Raw genomic sequence first — 26,301 nt, 5'->3', positions numbered from 1 at the left:
CCCCAAAAGCCCCTCCATGAAAATGAGTTAATTTGAACTAATGGGTCACCCAGGTAGTAAAGTGATAAGATTAGAAGTTTCACCTTGAGTACATTTATCGTCATTTTTATGACCCCATAATATGTTTAGTGCTAACCTGGTTAAAGAAATATACTGAAATGTATAAAGAAAAGGTCTCCAACTGGCTTAAAATTTTTCACACTGCTATATAATTTATTTTCAAATTCCAATGATGTAGTTAGAAAGTGTCTCTTTAATCTTAAGATAATTGCTACTGATGCTTAAATAATAATAGTCATAGCTGCTCATGGGTTTCCTTTTAAATTTTTTTTTTTTTTTGAGAGAGAGAGAGAGAGAGACATGTCTGTGCAAGCAGGGGAGGGGCAGAGAGAGAGAGAGAGACAGAAGTAGGGTCCAGGCTCCCAGCTGTCAGCACAGAGCCCCACGCAGGGCTCAAACTCATGAACCATGAGATCATGACCTGAGCCAGAGTCAGATGCTGAACCGATTGAGCCACCCAGGTGCCACCTGGGCACCCAAGCACCAGCTAGGATCACTTTTAAAGGAATTCATGGCATTCTCTCTCTATATATATCATTGTCATGACACCTATGGTCGAGAGAGGGGTCGAAGATACTACACTGTACATTCTAAAACCTTGTTTTAATATCTGAATTTAGACCCATTGTAAATCATATGACTTTCCTCCAGCTTTGAAATGAATGTAAAGCTAACGCTGGATGTAACATAGTCGTTAAGTGGGTCTCCATGTTAGCTTGGAATATCTTCTTCCAGAACAAAATGGGCATAGAGCATCAGGTGCCTTACTTAATGTTACAGCATGTAGTAGAACCAGGGGTGTTCTGATTGGTGTGAGATCTTATCCTGTAAATAAATTATACTAAACTTGTTCTAATAAATTTTATTAGTTTTGCAAAGTTTGAAACAGGTTTTGATTCATGGGCCACATATCTGAGTTACATGGTAATTTAACCATATATAAGAAAAATACTCCACAATGGATAGGAACTACAGTTAGAAGCATCTACCATGTGCCAGGTACTTCCCATAAGGCTATTTTACTCTAAACTAAATACCAAAACCTCAGTTTTACAAACAAGGAAACCGAGCATCGGAGAATATAAGTCTATACCCAAGACCCCCCATCTAGTAAATTACAGAACTGGATTTAAACCCAAAGTGTCTGCCTCCTGTATTTCTGCTCCACCAAGCTCTCAATGACTTAACAAGCAAGCTCTCTGCATGTGCCCCTTCCATCGAACCAGAAATTTCCTGGGCACCTCTGATGTGCAAGTCACAGTGCTGTGTATTGCAGGCACCAGACAAAATGCCACTTGGAGGCTTGTATTGGGATCCATTTAGGGAGACAAGTCCATTTGTGGTAGATTAAATATGGTCACAGTTTCTTTGCGGGCTTTCCCATCAAGAAGTGGAGGCTGTCCCTCTACCCCTGAGGTCTGGGATGGTTTTGTAACTTTCTCTGACTAACAGAATGTAGTAGAGGTGTTGTGTGCACTTCAAAGTCTAGACATCAAGAGCACTTGCAGTTTCACCTTTCCCTGCTTGGAATACTGCCTTATGTTCTCTTCTTAAGGAAGTCAGTCTCAGCTCCTGGAAGATGAATGACTGTGGAAGCGAATTCCAATGCTCCTGCCAATGACAGCCAGTACCAACTTCCGGATATGTGAAGGAGGCCATCTTGGACTTCCAGAATGGCGGACCCCCCAGTAAGTGCAATGGCATGACTGAGCCCTGGGGAACATCCAGCCGGCTCACAGAATTGTGAGAAATAATACATAATTCTCTCACCTCCTAAGATGAGGGTGGGTTCTCATGCAGCAACAAGTAGCTGATGCAGACATACCCAGGAAAAAGTAACTCACGGATTCCAATCCAGGCTAGCTTATATAATGTGGAACTGGAGTGGAGGGGAGTTGCTGCCTTGAGGAAAGGTGATGGAGCCCATTATATTGTGGGAGATATTGGGGTCCATGCACCTAGTTTCCAAGTGCAAGGTCCATGCTCTATATATTTAATCAGCTTAGTAAAAATGTTTCGTGTGCCTACTATGCATCAGGATTGTGTAATTTCCAGAAATAAAAAGAGGGATAGAGCATGGCTTCTGTTCTTAGGGAGCAAACAGTTTTATAGGGAAGACAGTTGCACTACTGTATGAGTGGGGTTGCGAGGACTAGCATTTCATGAATATTTATTTCATGCCAGATTCTATACCAGGCACGTTACATATATGGGTGTGTGTTTCATCATTTTAAATTAGTGACTCATATTTTTGTGCTTTATGTCTTCTGTGCTGTGCTAAATGATTTATGCACAATATCATTAAATCCTCACTAATGAAATAGATTGTTGAAGTTATTATCTCTAGACTATAGACTGGAAAACTAATAGATAGTACAAAGGACTTGTCCAAGGTTGCAAAGCTAATAAGGGACGTAGCTTCACTTAGTGCAAGTAGGGGGTGGGGGCTGGGGATAAGCATGAGGGTAGGGGGTGGAGGTGAGTTGCTGTCTTGGGGAAAGGTGACTGAACACAACATATTGTGGGAGGAATCTGAGTCCAGGTTTGAAGGATGAAAGGAAATCAGTAAGCAGACAGGGTAAGGGGCATTGTATGTGAGGAGAAAAGCAAAGGCTTGAATGTGAGGCTAGCATGTCACAGACATGGAAATGTGTGCAGGAAGTGTGCAGAGAGAAGGCTGAAGAGAAGCTGGTGGAGGGTGTGGGAGTCAGGTTATAAAGGGTCTGGTAGCAGGCAATGGTCGTTTAGAAGTTCCTTAGCTATGTAGACATAGTGGTAGTGGTGTTCTAGGAAATTCAATCTAGTGCTGAAAATGACGGGACAGAAATGGATGACGGGTGAGCGCACGGGCTATTGTAACTGAACAGAGATCCAGCGATGAGGGTCTGATGGGCTCTCCTTAGGGGCGGAGTAGCAGGCCAGCAGGTAATTTTTTATATCAAACTCTATTTGGCTTTGTTTTAGAGTTGATCCTCACTGTGTGAGCGTTGAGGGCTGCTGGCCAACTGGCCCCATTGTACCAATTCCCAGGGCTCTTTCTCTCTTTTCTTCTTTATCACCAACTTCCCCCGATGCCTGTGTATAAAGAGGGGGCCGGCCCTTCTCTTTCATACTGTACTTTTGCAAAGAAAAAACCCCTACGTTCTTAAACGATTTAATAGTATGTTGTATAGGTCCAATACTGAAGGCAATAAAAATTTGTGAGGAAGGAATATTGACAGATATATCCTTAAAAACATTTGCCACATGTCTACAAAGCCGAGATTACAGAGGAAGATTTATCTTACAAAGAAATGGCTCATCTGGGTTTTGCACAGTTTGTTTTCATTATCGCCGGCCTCTGGCAAAGTAGGTACTATGGAATCGATATAAACGGAGAACATAAAAGGGTTAAATGATTTGCTTAAGGCCTTCAAATGTATAGGGTTACAAGGAAGACTAAAAATGTTGTTGAGATTCTTTCTTGGGGGAAGGGATTCTTTTTTGGGTGAAGGAGAACATGAATTTATGCATTTTTATAACAGTGCTTGTAACTATTGAACATTGATTTTGATGTTCATTGACTTGCTGGTATAGCAACTTAGTTTCTTTCTAATAACATGTCATAGAGAAATCCTGGAAGATTGTACATGAACCTCACTGTGGTGACCCTGGGGAAACAGAACAAGGGGATGGGTAAGCAGGAGAGGCAGACTTCTATTATTTACCTTATACCCTTTATTCTGTTTGAAATTTTACCATGCATTCTTTTGTAACTGAAACAATTAGTTAATAAAAGTTCAGAAAGAGAATTTAGGGCCTATCTTTATGGTGAATCTCAAAATTAAAAAAAAAACACCTGTGATTCCCAATGTCTTATATTTCTGGTGTATGAACTATTTTATGTCCTTGGGAAAGCTAATACAGTTGTCATAAAATTCCAACTTGTTGACGATTTCTTGAAATTTTACTGTTAAAATTCTCCTGCTTGGCAACACATTATATCCAGGCTGTCTCTGTGGGAAAGTGATTTCTGTTGCCTAAGTTATAAAATGAGACTTTTTTTTTTTTTTTACCCCCGGTGCGCCTTTGGAACGCTGTTTGTATTTCTGTAGCTAACTAAGAATAACAGAGGCCACGGCGATGCTCGTTGATAAATGGGCCTGCACACTGGGGTCAGAGCGGCATCTGCCCTTCCAGATGGACTTGCCCTGGCTGTTCCACTGCAGCCAGATTATTTTTGCAAGCTGCGTGAAAGAATCCACCACCGGGAAATATTTTAGATTGCATGAGAGTTAAAAAAAAAAACACAAACCAAAACCTCCAGAACCAATAGAACAGCTGAAAAAATAAGTGGCTTGCAAAAGGTCCGCCTTTATTAGTATTATTTTAAAAAATTTCTATAATTGTGAAGGAGCAGGTGGCTGGGTGGAGAACTTGGAGAGCCCTAGAAATGTGGGTCAGTTCTATAAACAAGGCAGGATAGTGGGCTAATTAAAGTCAGACAACAGGCTATTTTGAAAGGCATAGATAAAGCATTCATTCAGATGAATGCCAAGGACATAATATGTACTGCTTGTATTCAAACATTTGGCATTTTGAGTTTACAATGCATTGCCTGCTCAGAAAATGTTTTTTTTTTTTCTTCTTTTTAAATTCTTTCTGGGCTCATGAAGGGGGTTGGTTGGCAATGTTAACAAGCAATATGCAAAGCACTGAGCTATAAGAGGGAGCAAAAGGTGTAGAGGAGACCCTCCCAGGGTGGGAACATTTGTTTACCTCGAAAACATTACAAATAAATGGATCTGTCTGCTGGCAATTCAGAAAAAAGTAGTGAAGGCAAGTGAAATGTATTTATTAAAGAAAAACTACAGTTTTCCCAAGAGATTTAGTAATCATCACAAACAGAACAGGTACTTCTAAAAAATAAGAGAAATAAAACACTAGCAAAGCAGGAAGACGCACACTGTGTCATCCGATGGCCATTTTATCCCAGGCAGGCTCTGCATTAGTACAGAGCCTGATGCAGGGCTTGAACTCACAAACTGTGAGATCATGACTTGAGCCAAAGTTGGATGCTTGACTGAGCCACCCAGGTGCCCCCAAATAATTTTTGTATAAATTTTAAGAAAGCAGGGAAGAGAGCCTGAGTATTTCTTACACGTGTATGTCTTCAGAGCTTGGGGCCACTGTCCAAATCTACCCTTCTTCTAATCATGGATGAAATTTAACATACATGTGCTCTGTTCTTAGGTTTGACAAGACAGATCTGCAATGACTGTGATTTCTTCCTTGAAGAAGGAGGGTGTGGCCAACTTCCTAAATTTAAAGCATGGATAATCAGTTCAAAGTCTTATTTACATCTGCTTCTTTCTTCTTTTAGCTTCTTCATTGTTGTAGCACTACCATTAGAATATCAAGAGAAGTAGCACAAGATATAAACTGTCCAAGTTTTAGTAGGTTTGGGGAGGTATATCTTGATGAAATTAGATTTTGATATCAGTAAAGGCTTCCATCAGTCTTTAGCATGGTATCTAAAAGTTGGCTTAGTGTCTAGGAAATGAGACCATTGTGGCCCCCTCTCTTCATCTTCTCCCATACTTTCATAAGAAGTTAAGAGCATAAGGAAATTACCCTCCCCTTTCCTTAGGGGCTATTGTATCTGTTAGGAATGTGTATACGAGTCTTTACTGTGTAAAACTATGGGAGAATGCATGGAAGCTGGGAGAGCATCTAAGAGGTGGGTCACCAGAGATAGCAGGCCAACTGAGCTGGTAAGCAATGCTTTTCCCTGGGTTCATGGATCTCTTTCAGCCCTCAAAAGGGAGCCAATATGGTCTCTGCCTTCTCAAGTGGGAGAAGTGACGTTCTACATCCATTCCCAGGAATAAGCCAGGGGATACGAGCTTCTCAGGCAGCTAGATAATATTAAAAAAAGAGACCGCACTTCATTGAAAGTCACAGCTGGAGAGTAAGCTCTAGGGAAGACAGAAAGGTCAGGGAGAAATGGGTTGGGTGAGGAAGGACCTAGGGATCTCTAGGGGCGCTGCAAAGGGTTCTGTAAGGTCAGAGCGGTATGCTGGGACTCTGGTTCTGGAAGCGTTTTCCTCTTTTTATAGAGAGGGCCAGCTGCCATAGTGAGTCCAAGAGATCAGAGGTCCAGGAGTGTGGAGAATGACAGGGAGGAACTATATTCTGGAAGCAAGTTCTAGGACAGAGCGAGATAAGATATAGATTCTAGAAGGATATTAATAACTTTTTGTGTCTAGTTCTTTCTAGGATGTCTGGGTGTCATAGGAAAGGCGAGTGCTGATTCTGGTTCAGGCTGGGTATGGTGTTCTCTAAACCATCTACAGAATCACTGTGAGGACGGGCAGGTTGAGAGGGAGAAAAAGTCATGACCAAAACCCAACATCTTGTATAGAATCTGAAGCAGAAGCCCTGAGGCAAAGTGATTATTCCAAAGCCAGTCCTTCCTTGGACCAGAGATGCAAATTAAGAAGGCAATTGGAAGGGATCTAACAAACCTGAGTCAAATCTAAGCTCCACCACCTTCTACCTGATATTTACTTTTCTCATCTGAAGAACAGATGTGAGTGGCACCCTCTCAAGGCTACTTGGCTTCTTATTGACAAATGACATTTTAAAAAATTTTATTTTTTTTTTTTTAAATTTTAAATATTTATTCACTGTTGAAAGAGAGGGACAGAACACAAGTTGGGGAGAGAGAGAGGGAGACATAGAATCTGAAGCAGTCTCCAGGCTCTGAGCTGTGTGCCGAGTCCAATACAGGGCTCGAACTCACGGACCATGAGATCATGACCTGAGCTGAAGTTGGATGCTTAACCCACTGAGCCACCCAGGCACCCTAATGACATGTATTTTAAAGTATATAAATTAAAATATTTAAAAGTCTAGCAGCAAATGATAACTATTATTATTAAGAATTCTTATCTACCCCAGAGAGAATTGAGGTAACAGAGGAGATCGGGGCTTTGAAGTCACCTCAGCTGTCTCATCCATGCTGACCTCTGACTAGATATTAAAGTTAGTGTCAGAACACGTGTACTGTGCATAATTGGTCTTATGCTTTACGTGATTTTTCTGTTCCTCAATCACTTCCAAACTCAACCTGCAAAGCTCTACTTGAACTAGAGGAAAGGAGATGTATTTTTCTCAGAACAAAGAGGGGTTCAGCTTGGCCTTGGAAGTTGGAGAGAGGGTTGTCAGTGGGTGGGACACGTTCTGAGGTCAGGTAAAGCTATCAAGTCAAATTGAATACTGAGATGAGAAGAATCTAACCCTTCACTTATGTTCACAAGGACACTGAAGCCCAGAGAGAAGAAAGGAATTGCTTGAGACCACTGAGAGCCAGAAGGAGGGGTTGAAACAGACCGAGGAAGGAACTTTTCTGTTTTGATGTACAAGAGATATTTTGGATGAGTTTTGCAAAGCTTCAGAGAAATCAAAGAGATCTTGAGATGCTATAATAAACAGCATATATATTTTTTCACACTTCACAAGAAATCCAAATGCAAATCACAGATAGGGACACCCCAATGTTTAACTCAGTGGTAACTGAAGTGGGCATGTGATGGGTACCGCAAAACAGCAGCTGGATATATAACTAAACAAACCTCAAGCCAGCAGTCTTGATAGCAAGGCAGACAGTCATGATGGAGGGAGCTAGGCAATACACATCTGTCTCACGTTAGAGGTTCGCCATCTCTCCATAAAGATCAAACGGTTCCAATTACTCCATGCCATAAATGCCCTAGACGGCACCCATTTACCTTCTGTTACCCCAAATTTTTCACCGATAGGTGCTATTATCAGACTTCTTCCTGTGTTTACAATGTCTTCCTTCCAGAAATAATTAGGACATATTGTTAACCAAGACACCTAGCTGACAATATGGCCTTATCCTATGTGTTCTCGGCACAGAAAAGAAAACAAAAGCAATTATAAGTAGTTATGATGTGGAGAGTAAACATTCAAGGTTGATGTAAAAGACTCATGACAGGCGGACACAGTTACCTTTTGGTCTGTATGTGTAGAATGCATAGAATTCAAAGCTGATATAATCCAAATCCATTTCCCACTTGGGATGTATCTCCAACTCAGAAATCTTCGTGTATTTTCCCTCCCGTTTTATATAGAATATTAATTTAAAATAACTTTCATATCTATTTCCTTATTGGTCTTCCCTATAGCATTTTTTTTGATGAATGTGCAAGAGAGCTATTAGCGTGTCCATAAACTAATAAAACAGACTGAACAGTGGACCCTGATCCCAGGCTGTTCATAATCTCTTCCAAACTGCCTGTAAGCCCCCATTCTGCTGCACATGTTTTACTGCAAACGATCTCTGCTTCCTACTTTAGTAAGTTAAATTTTTTCCCCTCATGCCAGCTGTTACATACTCAATGATTTTAAATGAATCTTTATGATAGCTTAAGAAAAACTTGATTAGAAAGCTCAATAGCCTGCAAATTGTTCATTGGATTTCAAAGCAAAATGAAAAATTGTGGCTATGAGTCTCACTGAGTCTTCTTGTTAAATCCTCTTTTCCCTGCACTATAAATAACTGAGAGTTAACTGAATTTTGTGATGTTATTAAAATTTTTCAATGATTTGCTTTTATGAAACTCAAGTGAAATAGTACAATTGAGAGAACATGCAAGAAAAACCTACATCAAAAGTCTCATTATATATATATTTTGGTACTACATGTGGGCGAGTGGCTCACAGTTTAAATATTCTGCTAGAAAATGTAGGAGTGTGGTAAAGGATAACCCGGAAAATTTTGAGGAAGAAAGAGAAAAACCATTATTTAAAAACAGATGTCCACAGTAATAGTGTGAAACCACAAGATCGGGGCTAAGATGTATAGAAATGGTTTTAAGTCCTGTCTTTGGTGAAAATCTTTTTGGTGAAAGGGATTTCTTTCTCTTTGTTTCCTACTGCAGAGATGTGAGAAACATTAAGACATTTCACGGTATCAAAAACAGATGTTCTTGAAGGAAACTGTGGTAACAATGGACTAACACAGCCTGTGTAAACTTATCAAAGTGTTGTCGCAAAGAAAAGAGAACCGATTTGGATGTCAGATGGATGCTTCCTAAAGGATGCTTATCCAGAGGGAAGTAGTTTTCATCATCTACATGCATTAGCTTCTTAGGTCTGTGGTGACAAATGACCACAACCTGGGTGGCTTAAAAAGATGGAAATGTCTATCAGTTCTGGAGGCCAGAAGCCCAAATCAGCGTGTTGCTAGGGTTGTGCTCTTTCTTGCAGGGCTCTAGGGGAGGAGCTACTCTTTGCCTCTTCCAGCATTTGGTGGCTGCCCACATTCCTTGGCTGTGGCTGCATGACTCCAGCCTCTGCCTCCTGACCCCACCACCTCTTGCTCTTTTGTGTGCTTTCTCCTCCGTGTGTGTGTCTCTCTCAAACCCTCTCTTAGGAGGATGCATGGGATTGCATTCTGGGTGATGCAAGGCAAGATCTACTTGGATAATCTTGAGTAAGTGCCTCCTCTTAAGATCCTTAACTTAATCACATATTTTGCCATGTAAGGTAACATTAGCAAGTTCCAAGGTTTTGATGTGGGACCATTGCGGGTGTGTGTGTGTGTTGTGTCCATTTTTTGGCCTAGCACACTCTGCATGGTAGGGTCTCCAACCTCCCCAAATTAGCCTCTGATTGGTTATTACCCATGCTGTCAGTAGCCAAGTTTGAACATGGCCTTGTTAGGATGGCTTCCCTATCTGAATTCGTTCAAGATATTCAACCCATGGTTGCTGAGTGCCCTGGCATAAAAAAGAGAAGGTAGGCTCAGGATCATCCAAGCAATTAGAACCCCAGGTGCCCACCAGCAACGTGATTCTCCATGATTCCTGCTCATTGGGTTAGCATTTGCAACGGGGACAGAAATAGGCCCTCCAAGGAATACGGTGTCTTTCTTAAGATACAGATATTCTAGAATAGTGGTTAACAGGTGGACAGTAAAATCAACTCATGGAGGTACCTTAAGCCCAAATAACCATATTTTAGGAATATATGCATTTAATTACCCAAATTTAACATGTCATTGGAGTGGAGGATAAGAATAAAACACTAGTGTTGAGAGTCAGGTAAAAATATGTGTGAACTTGTAGACAAGGCTAAGTTCATTCAGCCTATGCACTTGGTGCCTGAGAGTAACTAGCAGAGTTAGGGCGGGTTTGCACCTTTCTCATCCCAGAAATTCTTTCTCCGTGATATTTTCCCCAGTATTTTGATTTTCCTTGTCTGCATGTGCTATGGTCTGAATGTTTGTGTCCTTCCAAGACCCATATGTTGAAATCCCAATGCCCAGTGTGATGGTATTAACGCGTGGGAGGTGAGTAGGTCATGAGGGTGGGCCTCTCACAAATGGGATCAGGGCCCTTATGAAAGAGCCCCCAGAGAGCTCCTTCACCCTTCCTCCACATGAGGGCACAATCGGAAGTCAGCAGTTTGCAGCCCAGAAGAAGGTCCTCACCAGAACCCAGCCACGCTGGCACCGAAAACTTGGACTCCCAGCCTCCAGAGCTCTGAGAGATAAAGCTTGCTGTTGATAAGCGCCCCCCCCCCCTCCAGGCTGTGGTATTTGTTATAATAGCCTAGCTGCACCAAGACAGCATGAGTCAGGGACTGTTCTACCCCAGCTCCCAGTGATCTGTCCCTTTAAATGTTGAATTGGGAGCCAGAAGACCTGCCACTTGCTAACTGTGAAGCCTGAGAACAATCACTTCCTGTCGTCTCTTCTTCTCCTCCTCAATGTTTCCATCGGTACAATGGGAAACCGTGTGAATATCAGTCTCACAGAGTTAGTGTGTCTATCCAATGGGATGACACATGAGGAGGTGCCCGGAAACCAGAAACCATAGTGTAGTCTTCCTAGCATGTGGCTATGCTGCCTGGTCTTTTGTCTGTAGTCTGGTGCTTGATTATATGGTCTTATATACATATATTTAAGTGACTATTTTGAGAGAGAGCATGCGCGAGTGGGAAGGGGAGGGCAGAGAAAGAGGAGAGAGAGAATCCCAAGCAGCACAGAGTAGGACAGGGCTCAAACTCATAAATCAAGATGTCATGACCTCAGCCAAAATCAAGAGTCAGACGCTTAACAGACTGAGCCACCCAGGCTTCCCTGGTCTTATATAGAAAAACAAAATTTTTTTTAATGTTTTATTTATTTCTGAGAGAGAGAGAGAGACAGCATGAGCAGTGGAGGGTCAGAGAGAGAGGGAGACACAGAATCTGAAACAGGCTCCAGGCTCTGAGCTGTCAGCACAGAGCCCGACGCGGGGCTCGAACCCACGAGCTCAGATCATGATCTGAGCTGAAGTCGTACTCTTAACCAACTGAGACACCCTGGTACCCCTTCCCTGGTCTTATATATATATATATATTTATTTAAAAAAATTTTTTTAATGTTTTATTTATTTCTGAGACAGAGAGAGACAGCGTGAGCAGGGAGGGGTCAGAGAGAGAGGGAGACACAGAATCTGAAGCAAGCTCCAGGCTCTGAGCTGTCAGCACAGAGCCCGATGCGGGGCTCGAACCCACGAACTGCGAGATCATGACCTGAGCCGAAGTCAGATGCTTAACCAACGGAGCCACCCAGGTGCCCCTGGTCTTATATTTTTTAAATGCATACACAAATTCTCTTCTCTACCAGCTTATTTGGTGTTTAATGACATAGACCTTGTATTATGTGTTTCTTGTATCCACTTTCACTGTAACACTTCCAGTGTCACAACAGCAATAGCTCAACAAACTGTAATCTGGGTAGAGAGAAGAATCTTGGTTGTGTGAGCCAACCCCTGCTCATTGCTCTATAATAAAGTTCTCAAACTCTGATGTGCAAAGGAATCGGCCAAGGGGCAGGTTGGAAAAGACCCATCCTTGGCTCCTGTTCAAAATCTCTGCATTAGTATACATGGGATGGAACCAGGAATCTGTATTTTAAAATAAAATCAAATAATATGGTTTGTCATGAATTGTGTTTATATTGTTATATCCCTGAAAAAGTAGAAGCATCAAAAATTAAAGAAAACATACTATTTGATAGTCACAGATCTTGAGCAAAAGCTGTTAGCCATTTTAAAAAGAAGAATATATTTATATACACCATTTGGAAATACTACGCTTTCTTGTCTTTTTCTGTGATTCTGTCTGGGATAGTGCCTTATCTCTGTATGTATGTACTGATGATGCCAAGGAGGGAGTTATAGCCTCACTCACACCTCACTCACTCACTCTGTTCCTTGACTGTGTCTTTGATATCATTGTGATTCCTCTCTTCTCAATGCCTAGAACGTCCATTAGATTTCACAGTTCTGGCTGTAGCTGTGGCCAAGCAATCCACATTACTTCCATGAAGCTGTTTCATTTATAAATTTTTTAAATGTTTTTTATTTATTTCTGAGAGAGAGAGTGTGTGTGAACGGGGGGGGGGGGGGGGGGGGGGTCAGAGAGAGAGGGAGACACAGAATCCAAAGCAGGCTTCAGGCTCTGAGCTGTCAGCACAGAGCCCGATGCGGGGCTTGAACCCACGAACTATGAGATCATGACCTGGGGTGAAGTCAGACGCTTAACTGACTGAGCCACCCAGGCGCCCCAGCTGTGGCTCATTTAGAATAGATTCTGAATTCTCTCTCTCTCTCTCTCTCTCTCTCTCTCTGTTCCTTTCTTGAGACGAAATTGGCATGGATATTTGTAACCTACACCCCAGATGACTCTGAGCAGCCACTAAGAAACACTGTACTAGGAATAGACAAGGAGCTAATTATTTCGACTTTCTTTTTATCAGCTAAGCTCCATTTGTTGCACTAGGAGAGAGGAGGTGGTTTAAAATAAAGGAAGACAGAAGATATGCAGTGAGAGTTCTTGGATGGGAGGAAATAGAACCTGGAGTTGTTTCATTTGAAACACGTCCCAGACTTTTGATCGTGGAGCAGTGTCAGATGCATTGCCCTATCCTGAGCAGCCACACAGGAAGAACAGGTGCCCACGTGTACCAGTCCCTGTACTGGGCGCTGTACGTGGTTACCAGCCACATCTGCTCTCACGTCCTGCACCCAACAATGCACGATGGATGCCCGACATTCATGTTGTTACGTTTTACCAATAGACTAAGTGATTACAAACTCATCTTGCTAGCTAACTGCTATCTCCACTCTAGAAGCATTTTTGGAGATCTGGGTGCAACTACTTAAACATTTTAAGCACAGGGGGAGTTATTTATGAAGACACGGATGGCAGATAGAGAGGTTTCAGAAGTAAGACATCTCCAACCCGGATATTTCCATCTGATTTTGCATGCTACAGGGTGGATTTTCCCAGGTTGTCTGTCAGATTTAGAATAACATATTGATGAAGATTAGCATTATCCCCACCCACTGAGCCTTTGTTAATTCATGACTGGGAGAAATGAAAAAGTCAGGACACAGCATCCATTCTTTGCCACGAGCTGAGACAGCCAGACAATAAGTTCACAGAGCTCTCCAAGTGCTTGCTCATAGGCTGACACATGTACCCCAATATATTTTTTTTAACATTTATTTATTTATGAGAGACAGAGAGAGACAGAGCAGGAGCAGGGGAGTGGCAGAGAGAGAGGGAGACACAGAACCTGAAGCAGGCTCCAGGCTCTGAGCTGTCAGCACAGAGCCTGATGCGGGGCTCAAACCCACAAACCATGAAATTATGACCTGAGCCGAAGTCGGATGCTTACCCGAATGAGCCACCCAGGTGCTCCAACAATATTAATAGTAGTAATCACATAGTATGTGCCAGTAATTATATAGTAATTATATATTGATATATAAATGAGGGCTTTGCCATTGAGAATATGGGACTCAAGAGGGGAGAGCTGATATCTGGAGAGGGGAGATAACTAACTTTAAAAGAGGACTTAGGTCCCCAAAGACTTAAGAATGAATTAAATCGAGACTTACGTTAAATCTTGAGTTACTTGTCTGCCTGGATCGTTTTTCTGCCAGTAGGTCTTTGACCGTGTGCTTCACTCTCACGCCTTGATACACGCGTTTGCTGTAGTCTCCTGGGACTTAAGCAAATGGAATAGTAATGCTCAAATGTGGATATAGTAATAGGTTAACCTCCCCAGGGATCCATTCAAGGGCTGACAATTGTGACGCTATTTGTTAATCAGAATGATAGACTTCTTGAATTTGCAGTGGCCTCAATAGAAGTCATTTAGTCTTCCTTTCTTGAAAGAAACTCACCCAAGCTCCGTGTAAGTAGAAAAAGCTCCCCACTATTCCATCTTCTACACAACAGCTCTTCAAATTGTCCTCTTTTTTAATACTCTGAGTTGTCAAGATTTACTCCAGGAAGGCTTACAATTTATGCTTTAATCACAAGATAGGAATCAGATGTTACTTGCTACCTGATGCAAAAGTTAGCTTTGCATGATTCAGTTTACAGAGTGACAGTATTCTTGCCACATCATATTTCTACCTGATGTGGGTGAACTGGTCACCGGGACTGTTTTCAGATTGGGCTTCTGAAAGAAAGTCATCTGTTCCTGTTTACTGCACTAAATTAATCAGTTTTTATTTTCGAAAATATAGTCTTTCAACACGCGGAGTTGCTGCTTTGAAACTAGATCAAGGATAAGGGAAGAATCATTCATTCATTTAACAAATATTTATTGAGCACTTACTACATACACCTACTGAACATATTCTAGCGTGCAGTAATTTACCTGCATTATTTCACTTGAGCCATTTTATAAATGAAGACCCTGAAGTCTGGGGCTCAGTTAGTTGCCAGGGTCTCATAGCTGCTAATGAGCACTAAGAGCTGGGATCCAGACGTGGGTCCGACTGTAGTTCTAACAAGTGGAAAAACTGGCTGTTTTTTTTTTTTTTTTTTTTTTTTTTTACCATGAAGAAACTACAGACAGATAACAGACTATAGAGAAAAATGTTTCCGCAAGGCTCTGAAATTGGCAACTCCGTTTCTACGGATATTGGGTTCCTGGTGAGCAAGGATGGCCAAGAGATGCTGAGCGAACCTTCTGTTTTAGGCAATTCGAGAACATTTAAGCAATACGTAGTAAACTGCAGGAATTAGAAGATAATTTGTAACTCTGAAATCATTGTTCTATTGGAAGTTGGATAGTTTTAACTGATTGTAACCGAGCTGTTGCTGGCCTATCAGCAATTTCACCTGGTGCAGATTTCAGGATCAGTGCAAGGTACCCCTGTGTACATGTGTGTGCATATTGCCATAAACAGTCTCTAATCTGGTTAAATTTGTAGATAGCCTAGGATGTGTTTGACTTATGAGTCAAATCTCATTACAAGGAGGATAAAAGGAAGGAAGAAAGGAAAAGAAGAATAAAAGGAAGGAAGGGCAAAAAACACACAACCCAAACCGGAAGCAGAGCGACCCGTCGGATGGAGGCGGGCCCACGTGATCACCTGTTACTCTGGTCACTGAACCTGAGCAAGCACAGCATCTCAGGCCCGTTTTCCTAGTCTGTAAAATCTCTCTGCAGCGTTTTGTAAGAGAGGCATATGAAAATACACCAGACTATCAAGTTTTATGCAAAATGCCTGTATAAAATTAAGAGGAAAGAAATCTAGGTTCCAAGGCAATGTACTATTTAGTTTAAATGAGGCCACTGCACAGATCTGATTTCAGCAAAATGGAGTTATTTGAACGGCCTTTTCAGTGTAATTTTGACAGGGTCTAATTTTGGTCTCTGTATCTTTAAAGAGGCTTGAAGTACTTCTTTCAAATCAGCCTCCAGTTGAAAACTTGATGACTTGACGTTTGTTCCAAAGGAATCTAAATGCTGATTCTAGAACGTATGTGATACCTTTACCTTTGGAAAAGCCTAAGGCTACAGTTCCTCATCAATGATGCATTGAATTATTTTCCTAGGTGTCAGGCACCCCTCAGAGCTGGGGATGCAAAAGAATTTGCTATCTAGTGGAAGGAGACAGAAGCTCAGAAAATAATTTTAATGCAAATGTGCCAAGGGCAAGAGTGGAATTATGCCTAGAATATTCAGAGGAACACAGATGAGTCAATTCCTTATGAGGATGGGGAGGGGCACAGCACACGGTGGAGGGGTCCTATGTGGTGACGGGAAAGTGGGCAAGAACATTCCAGACACTGAGGACCACAGGGGCCAAGTCCTGGAGGCAGGAACAGAGCAAGGTGTGTGAGGGAGGGAGGGAGGCCGGGAGAGGAAAGAAACAGTCTCAGTTGTGAAGTTTCTGGTAGGCAAAGGAGTTCGGACTTCATCCTGTCGGCAGTGAATCAACGGAGGCTTCTCAGCAAGGGAGCAGTCTGGTTAGATTTGTATTGTAGAGAGGCTTTTTCTGGCAGCTGTGTGGAGGGTAGATTTAAGAATCACAAGGCCACAGGGAGATCAGACAGGAGGTTCTAGAAGAATTCAGGCAAGAGATAATGGGGTCTGAGTAGTGGCAGATAGGAGGGCAAGGAGAAGATGTTGGAAAATTAGTTTGGTGTGGGAGAGAAAGAAGAGGGAAGATCCAGGGGTGATCCTTGAGTTTTCCCCGTGGGATTGGCCTGGGCACGTAAGTTTTGAGGCATCACGACGTAGCTGGTAGAGAAATCAGGAAAAGGGATGGGATTGCTGGCATGTGTGTTGGGGGGCAGTGTTTGAAAGGTAGAGTCACATGACGGCATACACAGAAACAATAATACAACGTGTCCTATACATCACATACGCACACCAGGCTGCTCCCATGGCCCGAGAGGATCAATATCTTGGAAATCCCTACAATCCCCATTCCTGACATACTGGTTGGGAAGCTCTGGGCTAAATGGTTCTGGACAGAACCTGGGGAGCATCCGCACTTAAAGTGTGGTCAGAGGAGGAAGAGAGGAATGAAGAAGAATATAAGGAAGGAGGAGACAGTAGGAGGGGAACCAGGAAGAGCCAGAAGAACGAGGCATCACAGAATTCAGGGGAAGAGACTTCAGGAAAGAAGGACAAAGCAGGGCAGGCAGCAGAATGGTCTAGGAAGACGGGACGGCAGGGAGGCCACTGCTTTCAGTTCCGGGCGTGGCGTCAACCCTGGCAGAGAAACTCTGGAAGTGTAGCTAGAAGCCAGATAGTAATGTCAAAGGCCCAGGCGGGGATGGAGAGTTCTTCTTGAAGCCTGAATGAGAAAGGGAAGGAGGAGCTGGATGATAACTGGAGAGAAGCACAGGGTCAAGGAGAGGTTTGCTTATATTTTTATATCTATATATTTATGGGTGGCAGAGATGTGAGGATATTTGAGTAGGTCAGAGGAAGGAACTAAAGATTTATGATACGGGGAAAACATGATGGAACGAGGCTGAAGAGGGAGCAAGAAACTGAGGCAGCGGCATGAACTGGCTCTCAACTCCCGCGACGGAGATAAAGCAAGGCCAGAGAGGGGTGGCGGCTGGTGTGTGGTCGGTGGCTGAGCCAGCTCAGCGCGCAGGGGAGCAGCGTGGAGCGGGACAGTGGCTCAGGCTCTAACAGTCAGACCAAAGCAGGGGGCAAAGTGAGAATGCGCCCCAGTGATCCTCAAAGTGTGACCCCCCGACCAGCAGGACTGGCCTTGCTAGGAGCTTTCTAGACGTGCAGATTCTCACGCTCTCACTCCAGATGTACGGACTCAGAAACTTTTGGGATGGGGCTCAGCAATTCATGTTTTAATAAGCCCTCCGGGTGATTTTGATGTTTTCTGAAGTTTGAGAGTCACAGGTATACATAACAGTAAGGACTTTATAGTGTTCCTGTTTGGGGGGCCAGCCGTAGGTATTCACGTTTTCCTGGCGGAGAAGAAGCAGGAACATCTGGTGATTCACAGTGGGAGTGGACACAGGTCTGAGAGAGAGGAGGGGGTGGCACCCCAGGGGTCCAGCCTGGATCCTCTGTGGGTCCAAGCTAGTCTTGGCTTCACTCTTCCCTGAAGGGCCTTTCAATTGGCGATTTCAATCTGACTCATCAATCTGTTCTTTATGTGTTTGCCAAAAAGCCTAGAAGGAATACACCTATTTTAAATAAGTCAACAAATAACCACATGGTAAATTAATAGAGGGAGAAAGTTCATGAGATGGCAAATAAACAGATCAAAACTTCTGAAGTTTTGTCATCAACAGTTGGTCTTACATACTAGTTGGCACGGGCTTAGTGCAAAGTACGGGCCAAATGCCACAGGGGATGCAAAAGAAGTTTAGAGCATCTAGCAGATGTCCTCAAAGAGATCTCATTTTTGTGAGGGAGATGAGACACTCACGTGTGAAAGAGTACGGGGGGAAGAGCACACTCTGGGTGGTCAGTGACAGCTCGGTGGGAAGAGAGGCGATTCAGGTGGGGCTTGCATGCGATGCGGATGGGTTAGGGGCAGGGAGAAAGGTCTTGTGGGCATCAGACAAGGCATGAATGAACACAGAGGCAGGTGTAGAAAGGGTAAGCAACCGGCGTCATGGGAGTTAATGCCATCTCCGTGTCGATGAATTTCAAATGGATACACTTGAGCCCAGACCCATCCGGCCCGGACTTCAGACGTGAATATCCGTCTTCACATGGATGTCCGGTGGACGTTGGGAACTCCACATGTCCGAATCGGAGCTCCAGCCCCTCCTCCACATTTGCTTTGTCTGGAGACCTCCCTTGTCTCGGCCGATGGCAGCTCCATGCTGCTGGTTACTCAATCCCAAAGCTATAGGCACCCCCCACCCCCGGGCTCTCTTCCTCCTGTACCTCCCACACATCCTTGAGGAGCTCAGGATGGCGTGGACTTTCCCCTCTCCACCACTCCTACCCTGCCGTCTGTCACGAGATCACTGTGGGAGCCTCGGCATCCCTCACCCCCAGTGTCCCAGTCAGTTCTCAGCCCAGTGATGCTTGAAAAAAGAAAGCACAACAGTGTCGCTTCTCTGGTCAAAACCATACTGAAATGGCTCCCCTTAGAAGGGCCTCATGTAACCTTGTTGCACGATACCTCTGATCTCACCTCCTAATACTCTCCCCTTGCTCACTGTACTCCCATCAGACTCTGAAATGCACCAAGCATACCACTTCTGCCTCAGGACCTTTGCACTGGCCGTCCACACTCCCTGGATTATTCTTCCACTAGTTATCCACATGGCTACACACCCGTGTTCCCTTCATGTCTTCTTTTCAATGTCATCTTTTCAATGAGAACATATTTAAAGTTGCATCTTTCCCATAAAACATTCCTTTAAAAAAATTCTTTTTAATGTTTTATTTATTTCTGAGAGAGAGACAGCATGAGCAGGGGAGGGTCAGAGAGAGGGAGATACAGAATCTGAAACAGGCTCCAGGCTCTGAGCTGTCAGCACAGAGCCCGACGTGGGGCTCGAACCCACGAACCGTGAGATCATGACCTGAGCCGAAGTCGGACACTTAACCAACTGAGCCACCCAGGCGCCCCTCCCATAAAACATTCCTAATTTGCCTCACCCCATTTTATCTTTTCTTTCTATGTAGTGCTTGTCACTTTATAAAGACCTATATAATTTCTTTATTTATCAGGTTTATTACTTGCTGCTGTCTGCTTTTTGCTAGAATGTAAGCTCCATGAAGGTGGGGATATTTGCTTGTTTTTTACTCACTGAAACATCTCAAGTGCCAATGCTGGAGGTGTCTGGCACATGATAAGCTTTCTTAATTATTTGTTGAAAGCATCCTGATTTTTTGGAGCGGGGGAGTGGGGTGGAGAGATTAATGGACATGTTGAAGCTCTTGAAAACTGGAGGGTGAAAAATTATACTTTATGGCGTAGGTGATGCAAACCACTAAGCTTTCTGAACAGGAGACTCTTGTGACTCGATCATTTTGGGAGAAGATTTGGAATGCCGTTTTGGAAGATTAACCTGAAGACAGGGCCTAGGATGGGTTGAGGGCGAGGAGCCACAGAGGATGGGAACAGGTAAAATAGAGGCTAACCAGAGACAGTGGAAATGACAAGGAAAAGACAGATGCAAGAGAATCTTCAAAAGAAAATACACACACACACACACACACATACACGTACGCACACACATGCAGATGCACAGTAAAAAAACAAAGACCACCAGGATGAAGAAGAGAAATCAGGAAGGCAGGAAGGAGAGTCAGTTGTAATGGGGGAAATAAGAGTTCAGTTTTGAACATGCTGGCCTTGAGGCTGTGCTGGCACAATCAAACCAAAATACCCTATAGATAAGATGATGGCTTTGACTAGTACTTCTAAGACACACCTTTAAAACTATGGGAATTTAAACTACAAAAATAAAGTGCTCAAAGGAAGACTTTGTGGCAAAAGAAGTCTAGGCATCCAAACACTGAGCCTCAGAGGCCCTGCAAGCTCTGATGCCCAGGGGTCCAAAGGGTATGGGGAAGGTAGGAATGGGGAGGAGAGGTAAGAAGTGAAGCATGTATTGCAGCGCCTGGGTGGCTCAGTCGGTTGAGCATCCGACTCTGGCTCGGATGAAAAAGAAAAAGAAAAAAGAATCTGGCATCTAGTACATGATCAATAAATATCTGTGAAATAAATAAAATACCTTAGAGCAGAATGAAGGCACAGAAGGCCATGAGGTTTGGAAAGGTAAAGATTTTCAGGATGTGGGGGACAGCATTTTCATGAGAAGGGAGATGAGACCCTGTCTCTGGGGCTTCACAAGGGCCCAGGTGGTAAGGGGACAGGACACAGGGGCTGAGCCATGCTCTGAATCAGTGCTACAGAAAAGCCAATACTTACACTTGACAGAGCACAAAAAGTGACCTCAAATAAGTTTGTTTGTTTGTTTGTTTTTTTAAACTTGAGCAGGGGAGAGGCAGAGAGAGGGGGAGACACAGAATCCGAAGCAGGCTCCAGGTTCTGGGCTGACAGCCCCGATGTGGGGCTCGAACTCACAAACTGCGAGATCATGACCTGAGCCAAAGTTGGATACTCAACCAACTGAACCACCCAGGTGCCGCCCCTCAGGTAAGTTTTAATTAAGCAGTGGAACCTCGAACGATTTCTTTAAACTGTCCCCTGGAGTATTCTTCATGTTTTGAGGATTCTGGAAAGTTTTCTAACCTTTCCTGCCCTCCCTTTTTACAGAGGAGTTAAACATGCTATCAGTCTTCCTTCCCCCAGACATTTCCCCCTGTGCATTGTCTATTTAAAGAACCCACACCTGCATAAACCAGGAGATGCTTGGGAGTTTTTATTCAAATACCCTAGATACAAACTTGCATTCAGATCAGTTGCTGAGAGAACAAAGACCCATGTTTCCGGAGAGAAAGCACAAGCAAATTTATCACCAAGAATCAACTTATCCTTTAGAATCTGGAAAAAAAATTGTTTTTGTGTTGCCATATTGTGAGTGTGTACATGCAGCAAATTGCCTACGTCATGTCCTCTCCTCACTGCCATCTATTTTGGTAACGAATTTGGCCCATAGTACAGTTGATAGTGCTGTCGCTTTAAAATTGTTTTTGAAAATTAAACATTTTCCCCATTAAAACAAACATGTACATTCTGAAGGTGACTATTTAAAATGTAGGTGATTCCCAAACAGCTTTTTGTTCTTAACTATCACATACATTTATGGTGTTTCTTTGAAGTAAGCACCATATTATTTTATTATTTTACTCATTTTACTTTTTTTAAAAAATATTTATTTATTTTTGAGAGAGAGAGACACACACACAGAGTGTGAGCAGGGGAGGGGCAGAGAGGGAGGGAAACACAGAATATGAAGCAGGCTGTGCTGACAGCTCAGAGCCTCATGCGGGGCTTGAACCCACGAACTGCGAGATCATGACCTGAGCTGAAGGTGGATGCTTAACCGACTGAGCCACCCAGGCGCCCCTCATTTTACTATTTTTGACAACACTTGTCTGGAATACACTGCTTTCTCTAAGCAGGGGCTTGTTATCTAGGGTAAGGGAATAGAGATTGCTTGAAACAAACACACAAAAAGGAGTAGAACAGAAGACCATCCAGTAATTTTAGGAAAGAGCAATTCATATTTTGAGTTCTGACATTTGGCGATGGAAAAATGAAGATAACAGATGATGGGCTCACACATGCTCACTCAAGACAGATTAGAATAAAGATCCTGACTGATGGGCGACTGACGGACAACGTCCATGCTTGTTCCATTTCTTGGCCTGCCGGCGAAGTGGCAAGAATCATGTCAAGGTCCCAGACAGGCCGGTGGCTGGACGGTGCGCTGGTCCCTCTGCTGGCTCAGGGGTCCCCACTACCTCCCTAGCCCAGCTCAGCCTGCCTCACTGAGGATCAGAGCCCCCTCGCCAAAGGGAGGGAGACACCCACGTAGGAATAAAACGTGCTAGTTCTACACCCTCTAGGGGCTTGGCGTTCATGGCTCCAATTCAGATCTGTGGAGCGGGTGTCATGTCAGTGAGATTATGGGAAACCTCCAGAAGAACACAAGGAGAGGCAAGTTCGGCAATTAATAATGAAATGTTCAAATATGAATTGCTAAGCTGAATATAAAATATACTATTTGGGAAAGTTTCAACTGGAAAGAAAAACTAAAGATTTTAAGTGAGGCTGAATTAGTTAGCATGTTAGGGTTTTGTAGAAGTTTGGTTCGTCCACAGACCCCTCCCCATGATGGCCCTTCTTCCCCCTAAAGCCTCCTAGCTGCATCCAAAACTTAACACCTCTGTCAATAAGCAGTCTGTGCCGCCACACGAGTGCTCTTGCGCGATGGGTCTATCAGCTTAGTTTTTGAGATCAGACTTTGAAGAGCTGAGGCATTTACAAAAAATACCAATTTTTCTTTGGAGGCACTTTACAAGGCATTTTTGAAATATTCTGTCATTATTTATGAACACTTAAAATTCTGATTTTTTTTAAATCTCAGATTTGTTCCTGAATGGGTGGGTTTTACTCCGTGTTGCCACTAACATTTGTATCCTCGGTGTGAACAAAGTAGGAAAGATCTGTACACAGTGTGAATTCATGAAACGACAGCCTGGGTTCTTCCCTATCACACGGATGTGGACAGTCCTCTGGTCTTAGACTAAGAACCTAAAACAAGATGCACGAGTAAAAGATATTTCGAGTTCTCTACAAATTTGGATCCCTCTCCTGCACTTTTCTTAAATTTGAGAGCTTACTGGAAGTTGTTACATTTAACACGTTTCCCTCTACTGGAAAAGGGTGCTGTAATACCTAAGTCTTTGTTTTATAAAAATGATGTTCAGTAGAGTTGATCTTCAAAACAGATACCTATCTAAACTCTAGGCAGCAAAAGTAAACCTAACAATTAGTAATTAAATGTGAAAGAATTCTGAAAATGTTATCAAGAGTTCTAAATTGTTGGTCTCCAGTCTGCCGTTTTATATTCTTCTATGTTCTAGCCAGAATTTAGGGCTATTTCTTCGTGCCCTTTGCTCCACTTGTGATGCCAAAAACAAACATTAGGATTAGTAAAGTTTTTAAAAAAATTTTAATAATCGACAGTGACTCACCATTTTCCATTCTGGATGGTTCTGGTGAATCTCCTTGTTAACAGCAATGTAGGATATCCGGTGAATGTGTTCTCCTTGATAAGGGATCCTGGTCTCTGGAAAGGTCAGCCTGATCCCGATGGGAAAGGCTTCTGTACCTGGTAGTGATGCTTCTGAAATGACTTGCTTTAGATTTGATTAAATGCAAATCCTTTGGTGTCTGTTTCTCTACAATTTGCATCCCCAATGTAGATTATATTTAAGGTATTTTTTTCTTCCTCAAGATTTTTATTTAGTAACAATGAATTTCCATTAGGAAAAAACTCTGTTAAAAGTTTATTATGGAAGCAAACAATCCATGATTTCTTTTCTGAATAGCAGCAGCATTTTCTATTTCTTTAATTTGGAGTTGCGTTTTAAAAAATAGTGCTTATGGAAAAGCTGGTATGTCCCAATGAGAAATACAGGTTCTATGTCTATGTATACTCATGGGTATATATTATGAGTAGATAATTTTTAGGCATCTTTCAGATATAGATAGAATTCTAGGAAGAAACAAAATCAAAATGAACACAAAATAAATACATTGTAATACAAATGGATAGCTTATTATATGTAAAACATAAATATATGATCTAAAGCAGAGGTTCCTAAACCTGGTAGTACCTCAGAATTCACACTGGAGCTGGTAAAAATACCTGTGCCCAAGCCCCATTCAATTCTAATTTGGAGTCTTTGAAATAGGGCCCAGATAGCTATATTTTTATCTATCTATCTATCTATCTATCTATCTATCTATCTATCATCTATCTATGTTTATTTATTTTGAGAGAGAGAGTGCACACATGAGTGGTGGAGGGACAGAGCCAGAGGAAGAGAGAGAATTCCAAGCAAGCTCTATGCTGTCAGCACAGGGCCCGGCAAGGTGCTCGATACCATGAACTATGAGCTCATGATGAGGTGAAATCAAGAGTTGGAGGCTGAATGGACCGAGCTACCCAGGTACCCCTAGATAGCTATCTTTTAAAACAAACTTACTTGTTGGGATGAGCACTGGGTGTTATATGGAAACCAGCTTGACAATAAACTATTTAAGGGAAAAAAATTAACTATTTTTTTTAAAAAAAGAAGGTGTTTTTGATGCATACTCGGTGTCATAAACTCCTCTAAAGCAAAAAAAAAAAAAAAAAAAACCAAAACCAAAAAACCCCAAACCCCACAGATTTGAGGGACTTTCTGACATTTCCCTTACTTATCTTCAAGGACCCACAATTGCTTCTTAACATAATCTTGGCTCTGTCTCCCAATCCCGAGCAGAGTTAGGTCCTGGACACCCTCCTCGCCATCTGGATTGGTGTAAGACCAATCCTGGAATTTCGGGACTTGAAATAGGTATCACCTGCTGGTCCTCTAAGCTGGCTCTATCTCACATGCCCTCACCGCATTCCAGATCAGTGGGATCTGGAGAACGGTGTTCTCACAGTGTGTTCTGGAAATCCCCAGAGGTCTTGGGCACTGACTCAGGAGATCTGCAAAGTCTAAACCAATTTCATAATCAAATGCATACATTTATTTTGCCTTTTACTCTCTCATTCTCTCATGAATGTACAGAAGAGTTTTCTGGGGGCTTCCATCTGTGACATATGAAAATGTGATATATGGATAGAAGGATAGATATCGGTCTAGCTGGTTTCTGTGAAGCCACTCAGGAGAGATTTGCAAAATCTTGAAACGGTGCCACTCTCTTCAATAGTTTTTTGAGGGGTTTGGAAAACATAGTTATCTTTAATTAAAGGATTATTTACATCAATACGTAATGGTCCATTACTGTTATTTTAAGTGAATAGTAAATATATTTTTTTGAATTCTTAGTTTTAATTTCCAAGATAATAAGGATACATGGGTATATTTTTATAAAAATATTTCATATTTTTAAAAAGCTCTTTGGGTTCCTCAGCCATTTATAATTCTGGTTCTGAGACCACATAATTTGAGACTCGATCCTCTGGAAGAACATCTGTAGCAGAAATGAGTTTCTAGAGTGTTCTAAGGCACACATTTGAAAACTCTGTGTCTGTGCTTCTCTTACAGAGAAAAGACACCTCTTATAGTCTCTACATTTCTAAAAGAAATCCAGAAAGACACAATTTGTCTCAATTTCCCCATTTCCAGCACCCTTTACTCCTTTAAGCGAACGAGAAGAGGCAGTACCACAGTCACACGGATCCTACAGCCCCTGTGATTTGTAATCTCTTCCCCGCAGGCATACCCGGTTCCCAATTCCTGCTTTCTCACTCCTCTAACCAAACAGCTCTGTACTGAAACAGACCAAGCATTACTAAGTGAACTTTATTATTTCTGCAGTAAATTCCCCAAGCACGTTGATTCTTCTCAACATTGCACCGGAAGACTTCAAACCTTTCAGAAGTTTGGCAGAATGGAATCTCTAAAAACACAGATATGACATGCACTGCGGATAGAGCCCAACCTTCTCAGCACAGCATTTGAGGTGCCTGTGATCTGGGCCCATCCTGCCTTCCATCACATCTACCACTTCTTCCCTCCACACGGGTTCCGTCCCAGTGTCCTGTGCGGTCCTGGGCCACCAGCCTCAGAGTCACCTGCAAAACTTAGAAAACATTGTCCACCCTACACTTGTTGAATTGGAGTATCTGGTGATCATGCCAGACACCTGCATCTGAAACGTGCTCCCTGCCGTCACAGGATTCTTAATAAACACTGGAGGCTACCCCCACCTCCCCGGCTATAGCTGGTAA

At 42.8% G+C, this 26,301-nt stretch overlaps 1 protein-coding gene across 1 annotated transcript in view; it reads right to left on the bottom strand.

The window, feature by feature from the left end:
* Nucleotides 1-23,578, bottom strand: part of CUNH11orf53 (chromosome unknown C11orf53 homolog) — a 37,264-nt gene extending 13,686 nt beyond the window's left edge. Inside the window, exons 1-2 of the mRNA XM_039229247.1 lie at nucleotides 23,546-23,578; nucleotides 14,025-14,134 (exon numbers count right to left, since the gene is read on the bottom strand). Coding sequence (XP_039085178.1) covers nucleotides 14,025-14,134; nucleotides 23,546-23,555 — 120 coding nt within the window. The 5' untranslated portion in view covers nucleotides 23,556-23,578. The remainder of the gene's footprint in view (nucleotides 1-14,024; nucleotides 14,135-23,545) is intronic.
* Between the last annotated feature and the right edge of the window lie 2,723 nt (nucleotides 23,579-26,301).

The sequence above is a fragment of the Hyaena hyaena genome, unplaced genomic scaffold (genome assembly GCF_003009895.1).
Source record: "Hyaena hyaena isolate Hyena2069 unplaced genomic scaffold, ASM300989v1 scaffold_36, whole genome shotgun sequence".
Lineage (NCBI taxonomy): Eukaryota > Metazoa > Chordata > Mammalia > Carnivora > Hyaenidae > Hyaena > Hyaena hyaena.
The sequence above is the reverse complement of the archived record's forward strand: the minus strand, read 5'-3'. Positions and strand labels throughout refer to the sequence as shown.